Source organism: Cyprinus carpio, chromosome A6 (genome assembly GCF_018340385.1).
Source record: "Cyprinus carpio isolate SPL01 chromosome A6, ASM1834038v1, whole genome shotgun sequence".
Lineage (NCBI taxonomy): Eukaryota > Metazoa > Chordata > Actinopteri > Cypriniformes > Cyprinidae > Cyprinus > Cyprinus carpio.
In genome coordinates, this window is record NC_056577.1 from 22,004,304 (window position 1) to 22,028,885 (window position 24,582).

At 36.6% G+C, this 24,582-nt stretch overlaps 1 protein-coding gene across 5 annotated transcripts in view; it reads right to left on the reverse strand.

Annotated features, from left to right (window-relative positions):
• LOC109091394 (discoidin domain-containing receptor 2-like) overlaps window positions 1–24,582 on the reverse strand; it is a 37,698-nt gene that overhangs the window by 2,881 nt on the left and 10,235 nt on the right. The window contains exons 2-16 of one of the 5 annotated variants that reach the window (XM_042758454.1): window positions 18,730–18,837; window positions 11,826–11,928; window positions 11,128–11,359; window positions 10,323–10,470; window positions 8,382–8,484; window positions 7,345–7,528; window positions 6,870–7,110; window positions 3,821–3,886; window positions 3,541–3,653; window positions 2,876–3,038; window positions 2,568–2,794; window positions 2,097–2,224; window positions 1,688–1,885; window positions 1,244–1,478; window positions 962–1,111 (exon numbers count right to left, since the gene is read on the reverse strand). In XM_042758454.1, coding sequence (XP_042614388.1) covers window positions 962–1,111; window positions 1,244–1,478; window positions 1,688–1,885; window positions 2,097–2,224; window positions 2,568–2,794; window positions 2,876–3,038; window positions 3,541–3,653; window positions 3,821–3,886; window positions 6,870–7,110; window positions 7,345–7,528; window positions 8,382–8,484; window positions 10,323–10,470; window positions 11,128–11,359; window positions 11,826–11,928; window positions 18,730–18,837 — 2,399 coding nt within the window. Of the gene's footprint in view, window positions 1–961; window positions 1,112–1,243; window positions 1,479–1,687; window positions 1,886–2,096; window positions 2,225–2,567; window positions 2,795–2,875; window positions 3,090–3,540; window positions 3,678–3,820; window positions 3,887–6,869; window positions 7,111–7,344; window positions 7,529–8,381; window positions 8,485–10,322; window positions 10,471–11,127; window positions 11,360–11,825; window positions 11,929–18,729; window positions 18,838–24,582 lie in introns of all 5 variants that reach the window. The other 4 variants (XM_042758452.1, XM_042758453.1, XM_042758451.1 and 1 more) reach the window with 4 other exon arrangements.

Sequence of the window (24,582 nt, forward strand, 5' to 3'; positions counted from 1 at the left end):
AATAAAATTTTAATATATTTACAGTAGGAAATTTACAAAATATCTTAATGGAACATGATCTTTAGTCAATATCCTAATGATTTTTGGCATAAAAAAAAAAATCAATAATTTTGACCCATACAATGTATTTTTGGATATTGCTACAAATATATCCCAGCGACTTAAGACTGGTTTTGTGGTCCAGGGTCACAAATATGAAATACATGAGGACTTCTGAAATTTAAGGCTCAAAAATTACTTGAAATTAAGACTAGTCATCTGAATCATCCATAGACTGAATCTTATAAAGGTTGTTTTTGGATCTAAATTACTAGACTGTTACAGCACTGAAAAACATGAGATATTTATTTTACCCTGAAAAGGGTTTGAGAAAACGACAACAAAAAGGCAGAATAAGTACAAATAGCAATAAATACTACAAATAGTACAAATAATGTTGGATACTATTTATACTTGTAGCTATTCACAACTCAGTTTTATTTTATTTTATTTATTTTTTTGTGCCTTACAGCTAATTTTGAACATAACAATATGTGGGTCAAACTGACCCCTAACACAATGAAAATTACACAATAAAAATAGATTGGACTTATTACATTTCTCACATATTTTAGAGTTTTCGTCCCTGCCAAACTACAATAGAGGTTTTCTGTTTTTATATATATTCTATGTTTTTCATTTGTATTTTTCATATTATTGATTTTTGGCAAACTGCACGGAGGTTCCACCCCCAATTCCATTTCCAGCCGCAACACAAAATTGTACCCAGTTGTTATTCTTAGTGTGAAAACATTTTAAAAATCTAAAGAATCTAAAATCTAAAAGTAATTAAAAGGTTCAATGGATGTTAAAGGTTCTTCATAGAACCATATATGTCAATACAGAACCTTTATGGATAAATAGGATCAGTTTAATCAGATCTCACCCACCTCTCTAAAAAAACAGAGAAGTGTACCAGTACCTGTCTCCTTTGATCCCGAAAGAACTCTCCTGTGTTTTCAATGACCTGCTCATCTGACAGCTGTGAGTAAGGCTGCTCTTTGCAGAAGGTAAGCATCTCCCAAAGGGTCACGCCAAAAGCCCACACATCACTGGATGTGGTGAATTTCCCCTGTAGAGGACAAAAATCATCCTGTGTCACTAGTGATTTATTAGAAGCCAAAAAACACAAAAATTGTTCTTCTATGAGACTTTTGAGAGTACGATTTAGTGTTTTTCTAGACTGTGTGTGTGTGTGTCTGACCAGAAGAATGCTCTCCCATGACATCCAGCGGATAGGCAGCACCGCTCTGCCCTGGATACGGTAGTAGTCTCCGCTATACAGGTTCCTACTCATTCCGAAGTCTGCAATCTTGATGGTGAAGTTCTTCCCTACTAGGCAGTTGCGGGTGGCCAAGTCTCGATGCACAAAGTTGAGTGATGATAGATACTTCATGCCTGAAGCAATCTGTGTGGCCATGTGGTGTAGGTTACTGTAACTGAAACAGTTAAAACAGAATGTCATAACCTTGTGTGCTTAAGATCATTACCTAAAAATTCTGTTTAGCAATAAGATGTTGCTTGTTGATTTCTGCAATTCCAGACACTTCCTTTGTAATAATGTGTCCATCTTTCATAGGGATTTAAAGTCACAGTCCACCATTGTAATTGCACTTCCAGTTTCCATTGCCATACTTTTGGTATCTACCTGACTGTGGGAGCGTTGCTGAGGAGAGCGATCATGCCCTCGGGCTCATGGCGAGACAGGAACTGATTAAGGTCTCCATTCTCCATGTACTCGGTGATCATACACAAAGGGTCAGAGCTCATACACACCGCCAGCAGCCTGATAATGTTGGGGTCTTTCAATCGTGACATGATCTTTATCTCCTTCAAGAAATCATTCCTGTAAAGTATTAGAAGAAGGAGCTATGGCAATTTGACTGAGGCATGTTGTAGCATTTTGTGAGGTGACAGAAAAAGGACTAATGTATGAATTAGAACAAATATTCATGAGTATTAAAGCAACAGCATGCATTTGATGTTCATTAGGATGCAGTTTCAGTGTTTTGCTTTAATTTATGGAAGTCATGATTGTGACATTTGGGCTTGCAAACCTGGCATTTTTATTTGCATCCGTTCTAAGCATTTTAACAGCTACAAGCACTGTTTGGTTTTCAATGACATCGAAGGAGAAGTCCTCATCCATGAAATCTTGAATGCCTTCTGCTTCACACAAATGCACCTAGCAACACATGAAAACAGCCATTTAGCATATTCAGATATCATTTAAATATTTGCTTTAAAATCAATGAACATACAATATTCAAAAGTTTGGGGTCAGTATGATTTTTTATTCAGCATGGACACATTACATCAATCAAAGGTGGCAGTAAAGACATTTATAATGTTGCAGCTCAACTGTTTTCAACAAATATTGACACTAAAAACTGGAGTAATGGCTGCTGAAAATTCAGCTATGACCATCACAGGAATAAATAACATTTAAAAAATTTGAATAGTAGATAAAAAAGAAAACAGGACATTTTTCATAAATGGAGACTGTTATTTTTTATTTGAGAACTGACCTCTCCAAACTGCCCTTCTCCCAACTTTTCTTTAAAGGTAAGCAGTTTTCGAGGAAATTCTTCCACAGCGACATCCTTCCCTGACAGCAGGTCCATGGTGAGGGCGGGCACTGCGTAGGTATTGCCCCCAGTTACACCCTGCAGGTTGACGATATCTGCCTCTGCATAATGTGGGACCCCCTCTTGTACACTGACTGGAGGGGACTTGGAAGATGTATTTGTTGAAGCTGCAGAAAAATAAACAAAATATACATGAATTGTATATATGATATTGCATATATATTCCATACACCGCATCTGGAGCTCACCGGTATCCTCTGAGGTCTGGGAAAACTCTGGCAGTTTCCGAACCAGGCGAGAGGGCTCTTGGTAGTCGGGTCCCAGAGGGAAGATGCGCTCATAGGTGGAGCTAGACTCCTGCTCACTGGGCACTGAAGAGGGGCTGTTGTTGTTATAGGTGAAGGTCTCACTCTGTATTGACAAACTAGCAGTTAATTCATCATCCAGCATCCTCCGAGACACCTGCAATGAAGGATGATTTGTGAGGAAGGCTAAAATATAATCTAGCAGTTTGTTGTATTATGCATCTATGAAATTATATTCACAATCCACTGACAGTTTTTTTTTTCATTGATATGAACACTACACAAATAGCATCATTCTAATATGCTGATTTGGTGCTCAAGAAACCATGATTAATTTTTTTCACCATTCTTTAAAGAATAGAAAGTTCAAAAGAAAAGCATTTATTTGACAAAAATATTTTGCAACATTATAAATATCTTCACTATCACTTTCGATCAATTTATTAAGTCTTTGCTAAATAAATAAATTAATTTTGTTGAAAAAGCTAAAAAATGTTAAACATTTTAAAGCTATGTAAGCTTCTGCCTGACACAGATTCTGAATACATAGAAGAATATACATGATCATAAGAATCTGTCCTAAATTGATTTATTTAAGTGTATCTCACCTTCTCAAGCATCTTCTGCCACACTTGTCTCCATAGTATAATAACAATAATGGCTACTAAAATGAAGATGATGGCAACCAAACAGCCAATCAGGATCCGGGTGTTGCTGTCATCTACTTTGTGGGTGGGGTCATCCCCTAAGAAGGGGATAAAGAGAAAGATAACCTGTTGATGAAATGACACTTGTGAAAAGATGACTGAAGTTTATTCAAATGGATTATAACACAGAAACTGCTGGTTCTCAACATATGACTAGTTCAGGAGCAGTGGGAAATCTGACCTGGCTGAATGCTGATAGGAGGACCAGTCTTGGGGGGAGACAGAGTTGTGTTGTACATGGCTGTATCTGAAATTAGGGAGTCAAAACAGTCATTATATGTGTAGAAAATTAGCTCAAAAGGGATATGTATATAAATAATTACAATAAATTATAATTAATTACAATTATTTACATCAGCTGCCAGAAGTAACTGGAGCAGAGTAAATATTACCATCAACTAAATTGTTCGTCCAGCGAACATGCAATGTAATATCATATCAACTCTAAGAAATGTTATTTTTCTGGCCACAGGAAATAACTATCTTAAAGTACTAATCATAGACTGTATAAAAAGGTACTAATGCATTAGAGCTTGTAGCAAGAGGGGCTCGTTAAACTGACTTTGTTTACAAGCAGTGACAGAACCAAAAATTGTGTAATTGTGCTCAACATTTTTATTAACTTAAATGGGTCCTAGAACTAGAATGGGCTCTCATACTAGGCTGTTCGAAAAACACATTATTTTTCACATATTTTACATTATTTTATTATTAAATAAACACCTCTCTCCCTAGTCTGGCATGAACGGCTCAAAGAGTTCATGTATCAAATGAAGGCCCGCCTTCTGAAATACGAAATGTGCTGTGATTGGTTAGCTGGGCCAGTGTGTGTTGTGATTGGCAGCACTCGGCGCCTGGTCGGGAAATGTCATGCCCCTAACCATAGCCGCCTGCGAGCTTTAGTGTGAATATTGAATTCAAATCAATTTAAGTGTGATTTAAACCCGGATGATTGTAACCACTCTAAGTTCGTCTGCCTTGGGAAAGCTAGCGTGTCTCCGACATAGTGATAACACTCGTTGCCTTCTCTAGTGCAGCTCAACCAGGTCTTGTCCCATTCGTCGATCTTTGTGATATCACAAATCCTGGAAAATATGTGTTGGAGTCCAAACAAGTCGTTCGTTGTAGATTTTAAAATGTGATTTCTGTTAAATTAAATATCTCATTTTGAAGTGGACTTTGAGCTTTGTAACTTTGCAGATCTTTTTCATGCTCAAACAGCAACATAACAGATTTAAACACTAACACATAACTAGTCTTACAAACCTATACACACACTTAATGCATATATACATGGGGAGAAAGGGGAGCAAAAGTGAATGAATGAAACGAACCACTAGCGCCTTTGTGACAAAGGGTTCTACCGTTTATACTAAACCTCTGTTTCGTTTGATTGAATATATGATACTTGGATTGCCTTGGCCTTTGAACAAGCTTCCAGATGCAGTCTCAGATGAAAGTGTTGATGGTTCAACAGTTTGATGGCGTTGAAGTTGCAATCGAGTTCTTGCGGGCTTAAGAGCGACAAACTCCAAAGATGTTATTCTGATTTGGTGGTGGTCCTGAGAGTGGGGGAGGTGACGAGCCTCCTGAAAACTGGTGATTTTCTTCTGTTGCTCCACTCTGTCAGGGTCCTTGTATGTTCTGTTTCTTCCCTCGAGGGTGTGGGCCAAGGAGAAGATCATGCTGTTGCCGTCTCATTGTTCCATTCTCATTGTTCACTCCCTCCAACCCCTGGTTAGCCGATGTCCTCCACGAGCATCAGACTAAACTCAGGGCAGTGGAGAGAAAATGGCAGAAATCAAAAGATTCAGCGGGTATCAGTCAGCAGTGATGAAAAAATCTTCATTTTCCACCAAAGTTCACACTGCCAAAACTACCTCCTTCCATAACAAGATCAACAGTGCATCAGACACATACAAACTCTTCAAAACATTCAATACTTTCCTTTGTCCCTCTCTGTCACCTCCCATCACCTCTTTAACTGCTGACGATTTTACTAATTACTTCACAAACAAAACCACATCCATCAGCAGTCAGTTCTCGGCTCCACTCACCCAGGAACCCACAGCAAACACTCACACAGCTTACCATCTTCTCTCCTCCTTCTCTCCTCTTACAGAAGATCAAGTCTCTAAACTTATTCTCTCCAGCCACCCCACCACCTGCCCTCTAGACCCAATCCCCTCACATCTCCTACAAGCTATTTCCACTGCACTTCTGCCTTCACTCACAGACATCATCAACACATCTCTTTTCTCAGGCATTTTTCCCAAACACATTCAAGCAGGCTCAGGTAACCCCACTGCTTAAAAAACGTACACTAGACACCTCACTTGTTAAAAGCTACAGGCCCATGTCTCTCCTCCCTTTCATAGCAAAATAACTTGAACACATTGTTTTCAACCATTTTTTGTTGTTATTGTGGCAAAACAACCAGCTGGACAATAACCAATCTGGATTTAAAAGTGGTCATTCAACTGAAACTGCCTTGCTGTTAGTCACTGAAGTGCTACGAAGTGCAAGAGCTGAGTCCAAATCTTCAGTTCTCATTCTTCTATATCAATCTGCTGCATTAAACACTGTTAATCATCCAATCCTTCTGTCCACCCTCTCATTGCTGGGCATCAGCGGAACTACACTTCACTGGTTTGAGTCTTACTTCACAGGTACGTCCTTCAGGGTGGCTTAGAGGGGAGAGGTATCCAAATCACATCAACTGGTCACTGGGGTTCCTCAAGGATCAGTTCTTGGGCCACTCCTCTTCTCTATATACACAACATCACTGGGACACATCTTTCAGGTGCATGGTTTTTCCTATCATTGCTATGCTGATGACAGGCAGCTCTACCTCTCATTTCAACCAGATGATTCAACGGTACCTGCTCGGATCTCAGACTGCCTGACGGAGATCTAGCCATGGATAAAAAAGCATCACCTGCTGCTGATATGATCGGTCAGATTGCCTGTCAATCAAACTCCCTGTGAAGGGTCAATAAAGCTATCTTATATGGATATGGTGTCCTTGCTGCCATGGTAACCACTAACCAGTGGCCTGGGGGTTGTTCACAGACATTCAGGCACCCAGTCTAGTTACTGGGTGAGGGGTCTGTTGGATTATTTGTTAAATACAACAAATAATAATATGATTTGTCCAGCCGTTACATATGAATTTGCCATTATGAAACAATATGGACAGAGTTGATGTCTTTGCATGGCCATTTACTAACCTGACTGGAAGGTGATTTCACTGAACATCATCCAGATGTCAGAAAAGTAGTACTGGCACTTAATAGCACTGGCCATGTGATTGTAGAGTGAGACGGTGACAAAGCGGGCACTGGGATTGACATCATCCATCACGGGGCTGAATGATATGGGAGTAGCTTCCCAGTCCGACTCTGAGCGGAAATAACACACCACCTTCTGAAAGGTCTTTACCCTTCGGGAGAACATGTTGTTGCAGTGCACCTGAATCATTTGAGATTAAAAGGGAGAGAGAATACAAAGCATTATAATGGGCGTAAATTAGGGAGAGTTTGGTCATTTAAACCTTTAAATGACACAACCATTTCAAACCCGTAATCATGTAGTTCCAGCAATTAGACTGCAATTTTAACAACACACCCGTAAACTTGCTTTCCTAGAAAGTTTATATGATTGAAGAGAAGAGTTAGTGGTGTAAGACATGAAAGATATTTCTACCTTCATGGTGGTGAAGTTGCGGGTGCGGTCAAACTCAAACATGATCTCAACATAACCATTGGAAAAGCTCTCGTTGGTCCAGCCAACATAGTCATAACCAGGCCATACATTGTAGACATGACTGTGTGTGAAGTCATCGAGGCCACACATGCCATCCGTCAGTTGTCCAAGTCCTTCTGTCATACTACAGGGGAAAATAGAGCCAGAAAGTATATTTTTGTATGTATATATATATATATATATATATATATATATATATATATATATATATATATATATATATATATATATATATATATATATATATATATGCAGGTCCTCAAGCTTATATTTATTTATTTATATATAAAACTTAAAAAGTTTGCGGACAGTAAAATATTTCTTTTTTAAGAATTTAATAAAAAAAAAATTCAGCAAGGATGCATTAATAATAAGGACGCATAAATAAAATAAAACTACAAAAAATGATTGATTGTTTTTATTATCAAGTCTCTCACAGTGCATTATTTAATAGCCTTACTACTTAAAACTTTATGATCTGTTTATACCAAATGACCACTAGATGGCGGCACTATATAAACCTTTATCTGATTTTTCCCAGCAATGACACTGGTCTTTCTTGTGATAGTTTAATCTTTAATGACTATGAATGTGTGGATTTTAACTGTGCGGTTTTCTGCCAGCTCTGTCAAGAAAGCAAACACGCTTTGCACTGTGTCATGGAAGGTATTGTTCAGGAAGCAATGAGTCAAGTTCTCCTGTGAACATAGTGAAACCACTGTGACTCTTTCCCCTCCTGGCGCCTGTCGTCATAGCAACAAGGCAATAATAGACTGGCTATAGTTAGCCTGTCCGTTTTGTGAAGCTGATCTGGGATCAGTTTTTCCATTTGCCAGACATCAGGTAAACTGGTCAGTTCAAACAATACTAACTCTGAATCAGTCATCGTCTTTACTACACACTCAAACTTGGATTGGTGTATTGGTGTACTCTATATCTTCCTAATTTATTCTCAAGCTTATGAAAAGTGTACTGACCTGTTACTCATGGCTCCATCATACACAGAGTCATTGAGATAAATATACTGTCCATTGAGAGTCATCTGCTGGCCAACTGGAGAATTATATGAAACCAAGCCATCTAGAAACAGACACAGGAGAATTTTTTTTTTTTTTTTTTTTGTCAGGTTTTCAATATCTGAACTGTTAGAGGAGGTAATGCTGAATCATCCCACTGAAAGACATTGAATCTGTCATTAAATAAAAAAATTAAAATCTCATCTGCATTTACAATCTCTCTATTATAGCATGTAACATATCACTGCAATTATGTCTTCATAAATATAATTAAATATAGCAGCTAAAATAAAAATGTTGTGAGACATTTTGTGAGTACTGGCCCAAGTATAACCTTGTAAGCAAAATATTAATTAAATAATTAAAAGTGAAAAAATAAAAACATATTAATATATGTACTATAAAATAATGTAACTTTTATGCAAATATAAATTCCATTGGTTTACATTCTGATAATTGACCACTAAAGTTCCAACAACTGTGATTTGATCTGATATGATGAATATTATATCAAAATGTTGATTTAAAAATTAATAATATATCAAATGATATCAAAATATTATATCAAAATTATCAGCGTTTAGCAGCAGCTCATTTCAGATGCTGATAGGACAGCAAATGTATCTCGCTCAACATTTCAACAAAGCTGAATAATTCATACTGAATGTGACAAACATATAACAAAGGGATTTTTGAGAGTTGTCAAAGATCTCATGAAATAGTGAAACATTTTGAAACTGTGTTTCTTTCAGTCCATGCATGTATCTTTGAGGGCATCTACATGCTAGTGTTCTCAAACACACTGACTCAATTCATTTTTAGCAGATTCAAAATGTAAAATTTACAGTTGTTCTCCTATGGGAAAATGGACAAAAAAATTATTTCTCATGTTGCACCACTGAGATTTCTGGTTTCTAGGGCTGCCCCCTAATAGTCAACTAACCGTTAGTCAATGAGCAGAGGCTTAGTTGATCAAAATTTTATTAATCTCCGAAAAAAAAAATCCACAAGAAATGGTGGTCAGTCAGTGACGGACAGATTATTATGGTAATTACAGTACATCGGACATCCAAATGTTTGTTTCGTTTATCGACCTCAAATGTGGCCTATCATCGGAAGCATGTAAGTAGTAGCTACATTACATGGCCACTCACTTTAACATTAACCTAGAACAATTTGTGCTATTTACTTTTATTTGTGTGCACAAACAATAACAACAAAACGTTGTGCTTTTGTAAAATAATGAAAGCAAACAGGGTGCACTTTCTGCCGTCTAGGTCTCTGTGAACTTGAGCATGTCAAAAAAAAGTAACGAAAACTCTGTGCTTGCCTCACAGACATGAAAAATAAATCTATCGAAAGCGAAATGTCTACTTTTAAATGAACCAATTCAAATGGAAAAGTAACAGAATTTTCAGATTATGTAATCCGTATGAAACATGCATGTCTGCTGTGGAGATGTCAGTGTCGTCGACTTCACCACTGCAGCCGAAAATACAGGAAACATGAGTTTATCAATTAATTATTATAATGTTAAGGCAGTCTTCTTGCTGTTTTTTCCCTGATGCATTCATTATCATTACTTCTGCCAGTGTGCTGTGGCAAGTTGATTACTAATCGACTAGAAAAATCTTTAGTTGAGGGCAGCCCTACTGGTTTCATTATGAAATATGTCAACAAAAGACAGAAAATAGCGTCATGTGATTTCATTGGCCTTTATTTAAACAGCATCCTTAAAGGGATAGTTCATCCAAAAAAGAACCTGTATGAATTTCTTTCTTCTGTGGAACATCAAAGAAGACATTTTGATGAACACTGGGGGCCGAACACATTTGATTTTCCTTTGACTATCATTTTACAAAACAAAAAATATATCTGAAATATATCTGAAGCCAGACTTACCCAGCCACTCACAGCCGTACAGTTCCACACGCATACAAACATTCATGGAGTGATCAATGACGGGCATGAAGCGGATGAAACGTGCAATAATGGGTGGCTCCAAGTCCTTCAACACAATGTCATAGGCATTCCTGTTTGCCTCAATGACCTTCACAACAGAAAAAACAAACAAACTTACATTTAGATTTTCCACACTTGTGACATACACTCTGCCAAAAGTATGTGGACACCTAAACTGCAAACTCACTTTTGCTTTTTGAACAGTTAGCATTTCATTTCAAAATCATTCGCATCTAGTCCTCTCTAGTTGCAAATCTGGAACTCTTTTGGGAAAGCTTTGCTGGGATTTGCTCTCATTCAGACACATAAGTGTCAGTGAAGTCAGGCACAGATGTTAGATGATGGGGTCTCGCTCGCAGTTGGTTTTCCAATTAATCCCAGAAATGTTTAATTTAGTTCAGATCTGCACACCAGATTCAGTAAACCATTTTTTCTGGACTTCGCTATGCACAGAGGCACTCATGCTGGAACAGGAAAGTTACATCCCATCCCGAAAAGGTTTGTCTACAGAGATTGCATGTGTGTACACTTGATTTTATGCACCTGTTAGTAATGAGTGTAGGTGAAATAGTCAAAGACGTTGAGGAGTGTCCACATACTTTTGTGACCATGTAATGTATGACTGTTACATTAAATTCACTACTAATAAAACAATAATTAATAATTGATTAATTTAATAAGATGACACGTGCAGCAAATATTGAGTTCTCTATGACAGCACAGACATCTATGTTGCAGAGTGTACCTCTTTGCCCTGCCTGTTGCGCCAGGAGATCCAGCGGCTGCCATCACGGCTGTATTTGATCTTGTATGTCTGGGCAAATTCATTACCAATGCCCCCCGCGTGACGTCCCTGAGTGCCCACCAGAGTGATGAAGTGCAGAGAACGAAGGTCTATCTGCAGGAACTCGTTTATATTCTCAGGTTCTCCTGCTATCTCAGGACACCACGCACCATCTCCTTCCTCACAGTCCAACCTAAGACACAAAGAAAGTTCAGAACAGAATAAAACATACGCAAACACCCGTTTCATTTATAGTAATCGCTCTGGGTCTCTTGCCTCTGGGCTGCACCACAGACCTTAGTCGGGATAGACTATTGAATTTAACATCGACGAAAACAAGGCTGTAATTTTCACAACTTACAGCTTTCAAAACTGTTTTATGGACTTTTTGTCTACTAAAGTTTTTTTTTTTCTTTATTTAATATGACACTACCCTGATTAATGTCTGTAAACTAGTCTCAAATGGTTCATTTTGGTGAAGAAGAATGTGCTGGGAACCATTAGAATCAGTGAAAATGCAGAAGTAATATATGGAAGAAGCGTAATTACATCATTTTAGTAAGGCATTTCCCCAGATGTGGTTTGCTCCCACCAAGATAACCTGCACACTACAGCTCTTGGAAAATACTGTGTGTGTGTATGTGTGTGTGTGCTCATACCTGCCATATTTTGCTGCTGTGGAATCAGACCACTGACTGGACGCTGAAATATCTTCATCTAAGATCTGGCCTCTGGACATTCCCAATGGGGACCGACACACACCTAAAAAAAAAAAAGTGCTAGTGTTTATATGACTACCAACTTTTATTTGCAAATAACACTGTAACTTATAAACATGCATGCAATACTTAATATTAACATTTAATTACATTTTTTTCCTATTTCCTATGCATTTCAGTGGCTTCCCTTATTTGTCTGCATGAACAATAGAGACACTAAAATTTTAATAATTGTTAGCACCTGACTTTTATAAATAATATTTCATATTACAAATCGATTCATAATTCCATTAGAGAAATACACAACACTGAATTGCAATAGGTTTGGTTGAGGTATAAGATGTTTTAGTAAAAAAAAAAGTGCAGATAAATATTTTCTTTTATTATAATATACCATAATTAGAAATGATAAAAAATATATATTATTCTTAAACTTTTGATTTGTGTTAATTTCATTAAAAACAGCATTTAAAACATGTCTATATTGTTTTTATTGCTATATTTTTCATTTTACTTCTTGAATGTAATCTTTTGAATCTACAGTACTTGGCAACAGTGGTTGTAATGATTTTGGTTGTTGAAAAAAAAAGAGTTTAAATCAGAAGGTGGACAAGAATAAATTAAGTTGATTTCCAAACAGGCAAAAATTGACTGATTAATTTGGCCTTTGAGAGAGGATGGGTCTCTGAGAACCCTTGTGTACACAGAAGAATATATGGCTTTATAACACCATACCACCTGCTATATATATATATATATATATATATATATATATATATATATATATATATATGATTGAACAGTACATTTTAGAAACATTATTTTATATTTTGATTGTAATATCACATAATACTGTCAGAACAAGAGAGGATATTTATATAAACTCTCTTAATATCTTAATATATTAAGTGTCCTTGTGAATATCCGGACATGAAAAAAAAAAAAGAGTGTACAAGGACACTCCTTTTCCAAGTGGCCCCTACATTTCAACAAAATAGCCTTTGTGATCCTGCCAGCAATAGCAAGGATAGTGAAGGAGTTTTTGTCTCTCTTTTCATATTTTTTTTCTGTCTCTCCTCCAAATGTTTGCTTAAAAGTCAAGATGGGGGAAACCTCAGAGGCTTGGTTTTGGCAATGACAAGCTGATATAATCCAAAACGAGCTGAATCCCCCAACAAAAAGCTCTTCCAGATGTAATAAAACGACATCCTCCTTTTGCTTCACTCACTCTCTCTCACTAGCTGTTTCCTTAACACACATATGTACTCATGCTTAAATATAGACAAATACATTTATAAAAGCTCCAAGACTGGGCAATGTTTTGAATACTCACAATATATTCACAATGATTTTTCAGGCGATATCAAATTATGCAATTAAATGCTAACATGAAAGTAATAAACAGTAGTTTTCATGTATTAAAATTTTATTTGAAATGTTATATAAGTAAAATAATAATTATATGTAAGTAAATGTTGCTTTTTATTTTGATAAATATTTATAAACTATAACTAGTATAGCTAATATCAAAAACAAAACATTCATTTTTTTAAAACCATTCTTTAAATAACTATTAAATATATGGCAGTATATACTGTATATATAATAGTATTTATATATACTATATAGTATTTATAATAGTATCTATCTATCTATCTATAGGGGTTTTTGAGCATCCAAACAATAAAAGTTTAATGCAGCTTTAATTTTTTTCATAAATTTGAATTTCATGTTTAACTTTTTTTGAGCAGATCATGATTTACTGAAAATTTTTTATTGTGGAACAATAGTTTATATACAAAATACTAATAAATTGTCATTAACTGTCATTTTAAATCTTTTAAAACTTATCCTTCAAATCACCAGGTTTGAATTGTATTAAATTGTATAGTATGATCACTTATTCCTTTATATATTTTATTGAGTACAGGTCAGAATAAGTATGTAAGTGTTCATTGTTACATAAATATATCTGTTATGCTTACTGAAGATGGAACATTATTTGACCCATAATTTAACATTTTGTTTTCACAAAAATTATTTAAAATATTTTAGACACTTTACTTGCATTTAATATGCTTTCTGTACATATAGAATCACTTTGTTTTATTTTATTTGATGTGGACACCAACATAAAAGGTCTCACTCTAATATTCATCACAATATTCATCAGCTCCAATATTCACACACAAGAGAAAATGTACGTAAGTTTGTAATTCAGGGCAGAGTTTTCATAGCTTCGTGAATCCAGGCAAAGCAGTGTTAGAAAACTGACACAAGAGCACCACAGATAAAATGTCTTGCAAATAACCAGGACTGTTTGGCTGCAGACACAAGGCCTACTGTGGTCTCACAAAGCCAAAAAAAATAAAATAAAAATAAAAAGCCAATCCCATATTTGATGTTGACCTTATAAAAATAATTAAAAGGGTAGTAAAATAATATATATATATAATAAAATGTACAGAACCAAAGTGCTTGAGTGAATGTACAGGGTCTGATCTGAAAATATGGCCCATAAGAGATCTGTGGAGAGTTTGTACATTCACATTGTGTATTTGCTCTGTTTTTTTCTACTCTCCAAGAGTGGATGGTTACAGCCTCAGTATCAAATGGAGCAGGGGTCGGCAACCTACGGCACGCGTGCCAACAGTGGCACGCAGAGGGATAATCGTGGCCACGCGAGCAATAGGGAAAACTGCATACTGACGTACATTTTGAAGTAATAACTTCTCATAGTCACACAGCCTGTTATGAGCTATAAATACTATTAAAGTGTGAGAATTAACTTGGGCTAGTCTACGAATGCACGCGGGCCCCCGCTGCACATACTGGCGCTTCAGATCAAAGCCTCAGCGGTCTAACAGCGCTCGTCAAGGTCAAAATGACTGAGATGGCCAATCAAATGAAAGTAGGCGGGGTTTACTGTTGACAAACAGGGGGGGTGTTGGCACAGTGGTTAACCAGAAAAATAAAAAATGGCACGTCATGCCGAAAAGGTTGCCGACCCCTGAAAACATTCAGTACCTGAGTCTAAAAATATCTCTCACTTTAGAAAGGTGGTATAGTGATTGTTTAAATGTTTTGTTTGTTAATTGTTGCTTTTGCTGTTTCCTCTCTTTCTCTCTTATGGGCCAAACTGGTCTTGTGCAGTAATTCATTGGTCCGAGTGGCGCTTATTTCCCCCTCCTGCCAACCAGTTTTTTCCATCTTTAAACCTGGTGAATGGCACATTTGTTCCACCATGTCAAGATCCAAAACCTTGCAAGCACACATATATACTAATATACTGTACATACACTTTTAATCACATGTAAACTGCTAGAAGAGGCACTTGCAGTAGAAAAAAGTAAGAGTCTATTACTCAAAAGTGGAAAAAAGAAGAGAGTAGGATGGTATAACTACAGTCTTTGGGAATTTTAAACAGAGGAAAGTTGGCAGAGTAGATCTCATAACTACTGAGTTCGGCAACACACTTTTCCAGAAGTAGGAAAAAAATGCTGCTTTTTTTCCAGCGGAAATATGAAGGAGCAAAACTGATATTTAAAGAGGTTACAGCATCTCTGTCCTGGAAAGAATGGAAATTCACCACCTTTATGGAAGCGACCATTTATACAATTTATCTGAAACACTGTCATTAACTTCTCACTCTCATTAATAACACTAAGGTCAACAACTTGAATACCAAAATGGTAAAAATGTAAATGTGAGAAAGACTGCTGCTGTGACATATGAGCTACTGAACAACATAAAAAAAAAACACACAAAAAACCCCCCCACAAAGCCTCTGACGCAAGAAGAAGAAGAAGAAGAAAGAAATAGAAGCTGTTTCAATATACTTTCCTGTTGTCAAAATGTCTGGTATGTATAAGCCACAGACTCCAGTCTGATTGTTGAATCCATTGTAAACAATCGTGCTTGCGCTCCTGCTACATTCAATAATAAACTCAAAGCAAGGTCACATCCTCACACAGAGCTCACATGCAGTTCAATGAGGTTTGAGTGATGGACTCTATCCCATTACATTTCACCACTTCTTTAGCATGGTGTTCTTTCCTTTGTAACCACCAGCCTGTAAAAAATGATATATTGCTAAGGCAGTGTTTCAAAGTACTCTAGTGTATTGATCCAAACTGTAAAGCAAAGCAAGGATGGGGGGGGGGGGGGGGGGGGTTAATGAAACTTGTCATTTCTCACAAACATTTTGTCATATGTAGATTCCTTGTGCTTGCCTTTGGACTTCTATTGTGAAGTGTGTTCCTTGTCCTTATTGTTCCTTGTGTTCAGAGATTGTTTTAATTGCCCTGTCCCAAATGGCGCACTTCATGTGGACTTTCGGTCTCGTGGACTTAAATTGCGCGTGCTCGCAGAGTCTAAAAGTCCGTAGGCTGTGCCATTCAGCATTTTAATGCTCTGAAGTGTGCTCAGCAGTGCTCCCTTTGTACCCTTGAAGCGGTTTTCCATGAAGCCCGCATAGATGCAGGCTCCGCACACTTTAACTTCCCAGGAATCCTTGCGAAATGCCAATCAGACAACGGATGGGAGGAGATTTCGCTCAAGAGCAATTGATGACATGGCTGAGAAGAAAATATTTAAGTGTAGGTATCATTACGGTTTTTATTACCTAGGTGAACATTTTACCAGTTGCTACCTACAGTTTATACAAACATTATGGTCATCGACCAGTGGTTGATATCTCAAACATAATAATAGCGCGTTGAATAATACTACGATCGCATTATGATTCATTAAATAAATCGAACTGAATGTCAGGGATTTACTGAGTCATATGTAAACCTAGCATTTATATTTAAACCTGTAAATTCATCTGAAACTCACACGCATGTTTATTATGTGTTAAAATTGTAATCTTAGTTCAAATGGAACATAGGCAGCATATTCCCCGAACCTGCAGCTCCTGTCAAAAAACATTCAGACCGTTTTTTTCTGGCGTGACAATCGAGTCTGTCCCAAAAATACCTCTCAATGCGCCCTCTTGGACTCACGCCAAGGGCCCTATAGGTCTGCACTACATGACGTCACCAAAGTGTGGACTCTGAGGAAGTCCACAAGTCCGGAGTGTGCCATTTGGGACAGGGCCTACATAGGGAGATGAGAGGGTCTGTATTACTTACTATAGGAGAAAGCGTAATGGTCAACTTGGATCACATGTGCCTTAATAACCAATCACCTTACAGCCTTAACGTCATTGAATTTCAGTCAGAGTTGTGCGACACTCAATAGCTGTGTATGGATACCATAGGAATGAATCAGAAATGCCGTAAACAGAACTCCACCTGTCGCAAAAAGTCAGTAACTTCGCTTATAAAACAGCATTTTTTTTTTTTTTTGGTGTAAACTCTAAAAATAGTTCCAAAAGTATTGCTTTTTGTTAAACATGTTGGAGATTAGCTGATAGGTTGTCGATTCATTAAATTATAAGCTGTTTCCTCGAAAAAGCGGTTTATTCAGTGTAGTGAAGCCTCTCCTTGATTGACATACATTCAAAAAAAAACACCTCCTTTCCAACTTGCTGGCAAACCAGAAGCATTAGCATTAGCCTTTAAACTTTTTTTGGCTAAAAGTTGCAGGCTTGCCTTCTAGTGGCTTTAGGGTTTGCACCTTGTTTGTTGTCTTGGTAACCCTTGTTAGTTGTCATGGCAATTAATCAGTCTCACCTGTTGCTTGTTAGCCCTCTGTTCTCCTGTGTATAAATAGCCCTTGTGTTTGACTTGTACTATGTCAGTCTGTGTTTGCAGTTGGTTTTTTGTGCCTTTCTGTTTCGTTTGGACCTTCAATAAACCACTTGCTCCTAGATCCTCCTCTTCTCCAGCATTCATTGTACCCTTTTTTTTTTTTTTTTTTAAAGTGTCATGGAAATAATGTCACAAATCAAAATCAGAATGGTCCTAATAAAAGGCTTAATTTTCCTAATGCAAAATTGAATTTCTTATTTTTTATTTGTGACACATGATCAGTGGAAGGAAGCAATGTCACCTTGGGTAATCAAATTCATCTGCTTCATAAAGGAACTCAGCCCAATATAGTAAAAGAGCACAGTGTGGTTTTCATCCTGGGGGATCCCAGAAGAAACTGCCTCTAGCCATGGTGGTATTAGCTGCTTTCCAGACTTATGCTTTAGTCTCTACTGTACGGCTGCTCACCATGAGCTGGCTTCTGGTTTCCTTGTAAAATATAATTGAACCTCACATTGACATCACACTTTCCTCCCCACAAACCACCCATGCTAGAAAGAAAAAGCTAAAGTTGAAAGACAGATAAATGAGAAGAAGCCATGAGAACCAGAATGGAATCTGGGCATCTCCCAGAGCTTATTCAGACCTCAAACTTTGATTGATCACAACTACAAGGCTGCCAGTTTCAAATCTAGTCAAAAAATAACAATGCAACTTGCAGCATTCAGACCTTTAGAAAAACGAAAGTTCATGGACAATAAAATCGGAGACTGTGACCACATGCTGTTAGTGATACCACAATAACTGATTTCCATGACTTGTCTCATAACTTTTCAAACAAGAATTTTTGAACAAACTTATGTCACCAATGTCAACACCGCTGTAGCTGTGCAATTAATATAATATTGTGGACTAGTAGATAAAGATTTGGGCTAAAAAAAACTAAACTCAGAAACCCATAAGCTATTGTTATTGTGCTGCTGAGTAAGCCATTAAACCCCTAGTTGCTTTGGAGAAAATTATCAGCTTAATGACCAAATGTAACAAATTTAGTTACAGCTTGAGTCATTTAATCAAATTTTTATACAGTGAAAAAATAAATAAATAAACAAACAAACAAACCAAAAAAAAAAAATATATATATATACCTGGATTTACTTGAGACTTGACAGCTCCCGATAGGTAAAGCAGGATAAGGAGCGGAAAGAGCATCTTCCAAAGCTGCTTCATCTCAGGCGGAGACGGGACGTTCATTCCTGGAGATTGAGAAACACTCTATAATAAAACTCAAGTAAAAGAGGAATCAACTATACTCCTATAACCCTTGAGCAAGTTTCAGCTCAGGCTTAAATAGAGAGTCAATATTTATTCATGATGTTTCGAATCTGTATACATTTATTATTTTTTTTTAAACAACAACAACAACAAAAAAAAATATTTTGAAGAATGTCTTGGTTCATTCGGTGAAAGCCAATAGGACACAATAATGTTTTGGGCCCCATTAATGTCATTGTATTGACAAAAAGATTCTTCAAAATATCTTCTTTTGTGTTCCACACAAGAAAGTAAATCATTCAAGTTTGGAAACGTCAAGATGCTCACGCTGCCCAAATAACCTCTACTACCCACACCTTAAAAATGTGTGTTTAAAAAGCTAATAATCTCATATAAATTGAATATTTTGTAAATCTGTTATCATGAGAACTGCATGTCAAATGTTGGTCATCTTTCATTCAGTTTTTATTCTCCCATTATGAAAAGGAATTAAGACACGACTCAAGTTTAATGGGAAAATAGGTTGGTTGTTATTTTGAGGCGATGGTTTTAATTTGGTCAGTAAAGATGCAATAATTGCCTGCAGAGCATAATGGAACGTCCATATATTCATTGTACTGACGTGAGAGCAACAAAAACTGTTGGGAATACTTCATGAGGCATTGTGGCTAGAGTTTAAAACTTTACAAAGTCTCTGAGTTCAAAGAGAAAATTCATGCTTTCTGGGTTTAATTCAAGTACTGACCGTCAACAGAGCCTTTATGAAAGTCTGCTCTGTACATATAATTTTGAGCAAACACAGACACACAATAAAACTAGCCAGCACATCTTAGGATTCATATTTACACTGATATGTTATGCAGAAGCTTTAAAGTATGCTATAAAAAGGATAGAATGTGATGTAGAATCAAAATATTTCTAATAAACATAAGGCCAAATTACAGTTATTTATTTATAATTACAGACTACCCTTGTGAATAACTTAATCGTATCGAATGTGTACTTTAAATCTCAATTTTTGATTATATAATATTAATGAAATAACAGTTTACTCTCTTTAAATACACTTAAGTGCATTTAAAGAGAGCAAAAGTTCATGACTATTTATTAACATACTTAAACTATTAATTAAAAAATATATATTTTAAGTGCGTTTTAAATCAGTATGTTTTAGTAATCTTTACTTATGCTTTAAAAATACATTCATTTTCATATGTTGACTAACTAAAGCACAAGTACTTGATTATAATTATAATTGCATTTAATATAATTTAAAATATAACACATTTTAATTTAATTGCAAAAATGTCTTAAAACGTTATATTCAGTTTGCACTTAATATAAAATAAGTGCAAACTGAATATAATGAATATAAAAGTGTATTTATTATATTTATTAATATTATTATTTCTGGAATATACTCATTTTAAAATTATACTAATGTGCTCTTCTTTTTTTTTGCAGGGGACCTTCTACTTGTTCACTTTTATTTATTTCATATTTATAGATAATATAGCTTAAATGTAGCTCAGACTACTTTTATCAGGTTAGCCTTTCGCATTACTAGCTTCTTGAACTAAGATATCTTTCGGTTTAGCTTAGCTATCCTTCTCTAGTGTAGTTAGTAATTTAGTTAACGAACGGCACCGGTTTAGAGAGATTTGGACTGCATGGGGTGGAGATTGACATCACTGCCCCAAATTATTTTTGCTATTGCTAAGAAGGGGAAATATATACAATGTTCATTTTAATGGCACAAATCAAGCACAAATGAATGACACCAGTTTTGTGCGATTTAGATGAACTGGGTTGGAGAGTGACGTCACAACTCCCGAAACTATTATGGTTATATCTACGGAAGGAAAATAGATACAGTGTTTGTTTTAATGGCACAAACCGAAACAAACCCAGCACAAACAAACTGCGCCGATTTGGAGCAGTTTGGGAAGCATGGGGTAGAAAGTGACGTCCCACTGTCAAAAAATATTGTTTAATATCTCAAACACCAAACCAGCACACCAAACCAGTTTTTGCGGCACAAATCATCACAAATGTAAGACAAACGAATGGCATAATTTCATAACCATATGACATTCTCAGCTTTAAACATCAACCAGAATTATAGCATTTGGCATCTATTGCCTTCTTGAGTATGTGTTTTGGTACTTTTAGAGGAACACAAAAGCTCTTGCTACATATTTTTAATTAATTAATTAATTTAATTTTTATATTTAATTCATTTTAATGAGATATGCATTTGCAATACATTGGCCGATAATTCATGTCTGCATTTGTATTTGTGTATAGGGTTTCTGGCCAAAAAAATAAAAATGAAATTAGCAGGGGATGTAGAGTGTCTGACTGTGGGTAAGATGCTACCTCAGAGAGTGTTATTGGCAATACAAATAACCAGTTCAGTCAAAATATCATACACACCTTAACTGATCATACTATGAAATAGTACTTTCTTACTACGTTATTATTACACCACATTTATGTTCTCAAGCACCAGTGAACAACAGAATTACTTACGACACATAATAAGGGGTCTGTAATGTCAGGATATATTGTACAAAACTCAATTTTGCATGCCAATTTCATTCAGTAAACTATACTTAGCCTTAGACAGATGCCGCAGACTAAAACTAAATTTGCTTTAATTACAATGGAGAAAATGAGACGGACATGCTGGATTGTAAACAAGCGCAGGATTACTCACTTTGACTGTGCATGACTGTACTGGCTCTTTGAAAATGTCTCAACACATGATTCATGACGGGTTATGTAACATGAAAAATTAAAGGAATAATTGATTAAAAAATATCATCATATGAACTCACCCTCAATTCATTCAAAACCCAATTGACTGAGTTTTCATGTTTCATATGAGACGCAAAAACTAAATTACGTTTATGCATGTAGTAAGCTTTTATCCAAAGCGATATACAATATATAAGATGGTTCATACTTGTGGGCTATATTGCAGATTCATTGTAATTGAATGGAAAAGAGTAAATTTGTTCATTATAATAGACATTCTATTTACATGTCTAATTACATGTCTATTACAAATTACAACCAATCTTGTAAAACCATAAAGTGCTAAATTGTAAAAGAAAGACAATTTTTTTTTTTTTTTTTTTTATTTACATTTTTAGTAACTACGTCTTCACTAACCAATCTTTGTTTTGTACATTGTATAACTGAAACAGCAGCATGCACATTTATCAAAGCTACAGAAGTTCAGCTTAAAGGGACAAGTGTGACTTTGGATCTCTGCAGGATGCCTTAAAAAGCCAAGGAAAAGTCTTCATCATCAGCCAAACAAAACTCTCCTCACAGGACTGAAGTAGGAGTGGCCTATATGAACATGTGTGATCATCAGGCAGATTTCTGCCTCTTCTGCCTCATTTAAGTTTGAACATTTCAAAGAAGTTTTAAAAGACCATCAAAGGCCTCATGGACTCAACATACAACACACTCTTTGAACATTCACTACGGTAATAAGGCACACTAATCAGAGGAACTCCCTTAGGATATGATAATAAAGTTTAACGTGACCTTGGTCGACCACTAGCATTTGTACTTCATGTATATTACAGAGTATTTGGGCATATCTGCCACACTAAAATGGAGTGTTTCGGTCCTTCATTATGATTGTCTGAGCTGCCCTTGTTGCTGAACAACTACATTGTTTGGTAGAAAAATGACTGAATTATTGTTAATGAAATCATAATATTTTTGCCCTGTGTTTGCATATGTAGGCTCTGCATCATGCCTAACAACTTAAACCACTTTTTTTTTTACATTGCAGTCACTGTCAAACACAGCTTCTGAACAAAACAAAACCAAAATCAAATCAAAACAAAACACAAAACAATTAAAACAAACAAAACAATCAAATCTAATTAAACAAAAAACAGATCACAACAAAACAAAAACAATAAAATAAAACACAATAAATAAATAAAAAAAAACAAATTAAACAAATGGGGTAAAAAAAAAAATTTATATATATATATATATATATATATATATACACTACTGAACAAAATCTTAAGACCAGGGGATGCATTGCAAGTTTTACACATTTCGCACTAGTGGATTATAACCCCGGGTTGTAAGTGCTGCTTCAAAATGCCAAAAGAAGAAACAGGGAGCAAGAGACAAAAAATAGAGAGTAGGCAATTTATTGAAAACTGCATTTAAACTCAAACAGGCTGTTCATCAGCTCATCAAAAGTTAAAGACCATAGCCATAAAAAGGTCAAATCTGCACAAAAATATGGCTTTCATGTCATTGTTCTTCAAGCAGTCATACTGTCAAGATCTCCTGATCGCAAAGGCAAAAAGGCTTTCTCTCTTTGAACGTGGCAGGATTGTTGAGCTGCACAAGCAAGGCCCTCTCGCAACGCGCCATCGCTGCCGAGGATGGACGCAGTAAGACAGTCATTTTACATTTCTTAAAAAATCCTGAGAGTTATGGGACAAAAAAAGTCAAGTGGTAGACCCAAAAAGATTTCACCTGCACTGAGCCGCAGGATCCGACGGGTTGTCCGTGAAGACACAGGTCTATCCTCGACCCAAATTAAGGCCCTTACTGATGCTGACTGCAGCCCAATAACCATAAGACGTCATCTGCTAGAGAAGGGCTTCAAGAACAAAAAAAACGTCTTCAAAGGCCACGTCTCCTCCCACGACACAAACTTGCCCGTTTGGAATTTGCAAGGGAGCACCAAACATGGGACATTGAAATGTGGAAGAAAGTTTTATTCTCTGACGAGAAAAAATTTAACCTGGACGGTCCTGATGGCTTCCAACGTTAATGGCATGACAAGGAGATCCCACCTGAGATGTTTTTTTCTACGCGGCACAGTGGAGGAGGCTCCATCATGATCTGGGGGGCTTTTTCCTTCAATGGGAAAATGGAGCTTCAGGTTGTGCAGGGGCGTCAAACGGCGACTGGCTATGTGGATTTGTTGCAGCGGGCATCCCTCTTGACCGAGGGCCCCCGTCTGTGCGGTAATGACTGGGTCTTTCAACAGGACAACGCTGCAATTCACAACGCCCGCCTGACGAAGGACTTCTTCCAGGAGAATAACGTTGCTTTTTTGGACCATCCTGCGTGTTCCCCTGATCTAAATCCCATTGAGAACATTTGGGGATGGATGGCAAGGGAAGTTTACAAAAACGGACGTCAGTTCCAGACCGTGGATGCCCTTCGTGAAGCCATCTTCACCACATGGAGCAACGTTCCCACCAGCCTCCTGGAAACAGTCACATCAAGCATGCCGAAACGAGTGTTTGAAGTGATCAACAAGAACGGTGGGGCTACTCACTACTGAATCCTTTTTTGACACTTTTTAGTTCTGTTGTGCGTTTATTTTTGGGCTATGGTCTTTAACTTTTGATCAGCTGATGAACAGCCTGGTTTGAGTTTAAATGCAGTTTTCAATAAATTGCCTACTCTCTATTTTTTGTCTCTTGCTCCTGTTTCTTCTTTTGGCCATTTTGAAGCAGCACTTACAACCCGGTTATGACCCACTAGTGCGAAATATGTAAAACTTGCAATGCATCCCCTGGTCTTAAGATTTTGTTCAGGAGTGTATATATATATATATATATATATATCTTTTTTTATTTGTATTTATTTACATATATATATATATATAAGAAGTGCCCAACGGTCAGAGGGGCAGGGCTTTGAGAGCTCAATAATGAAAAACA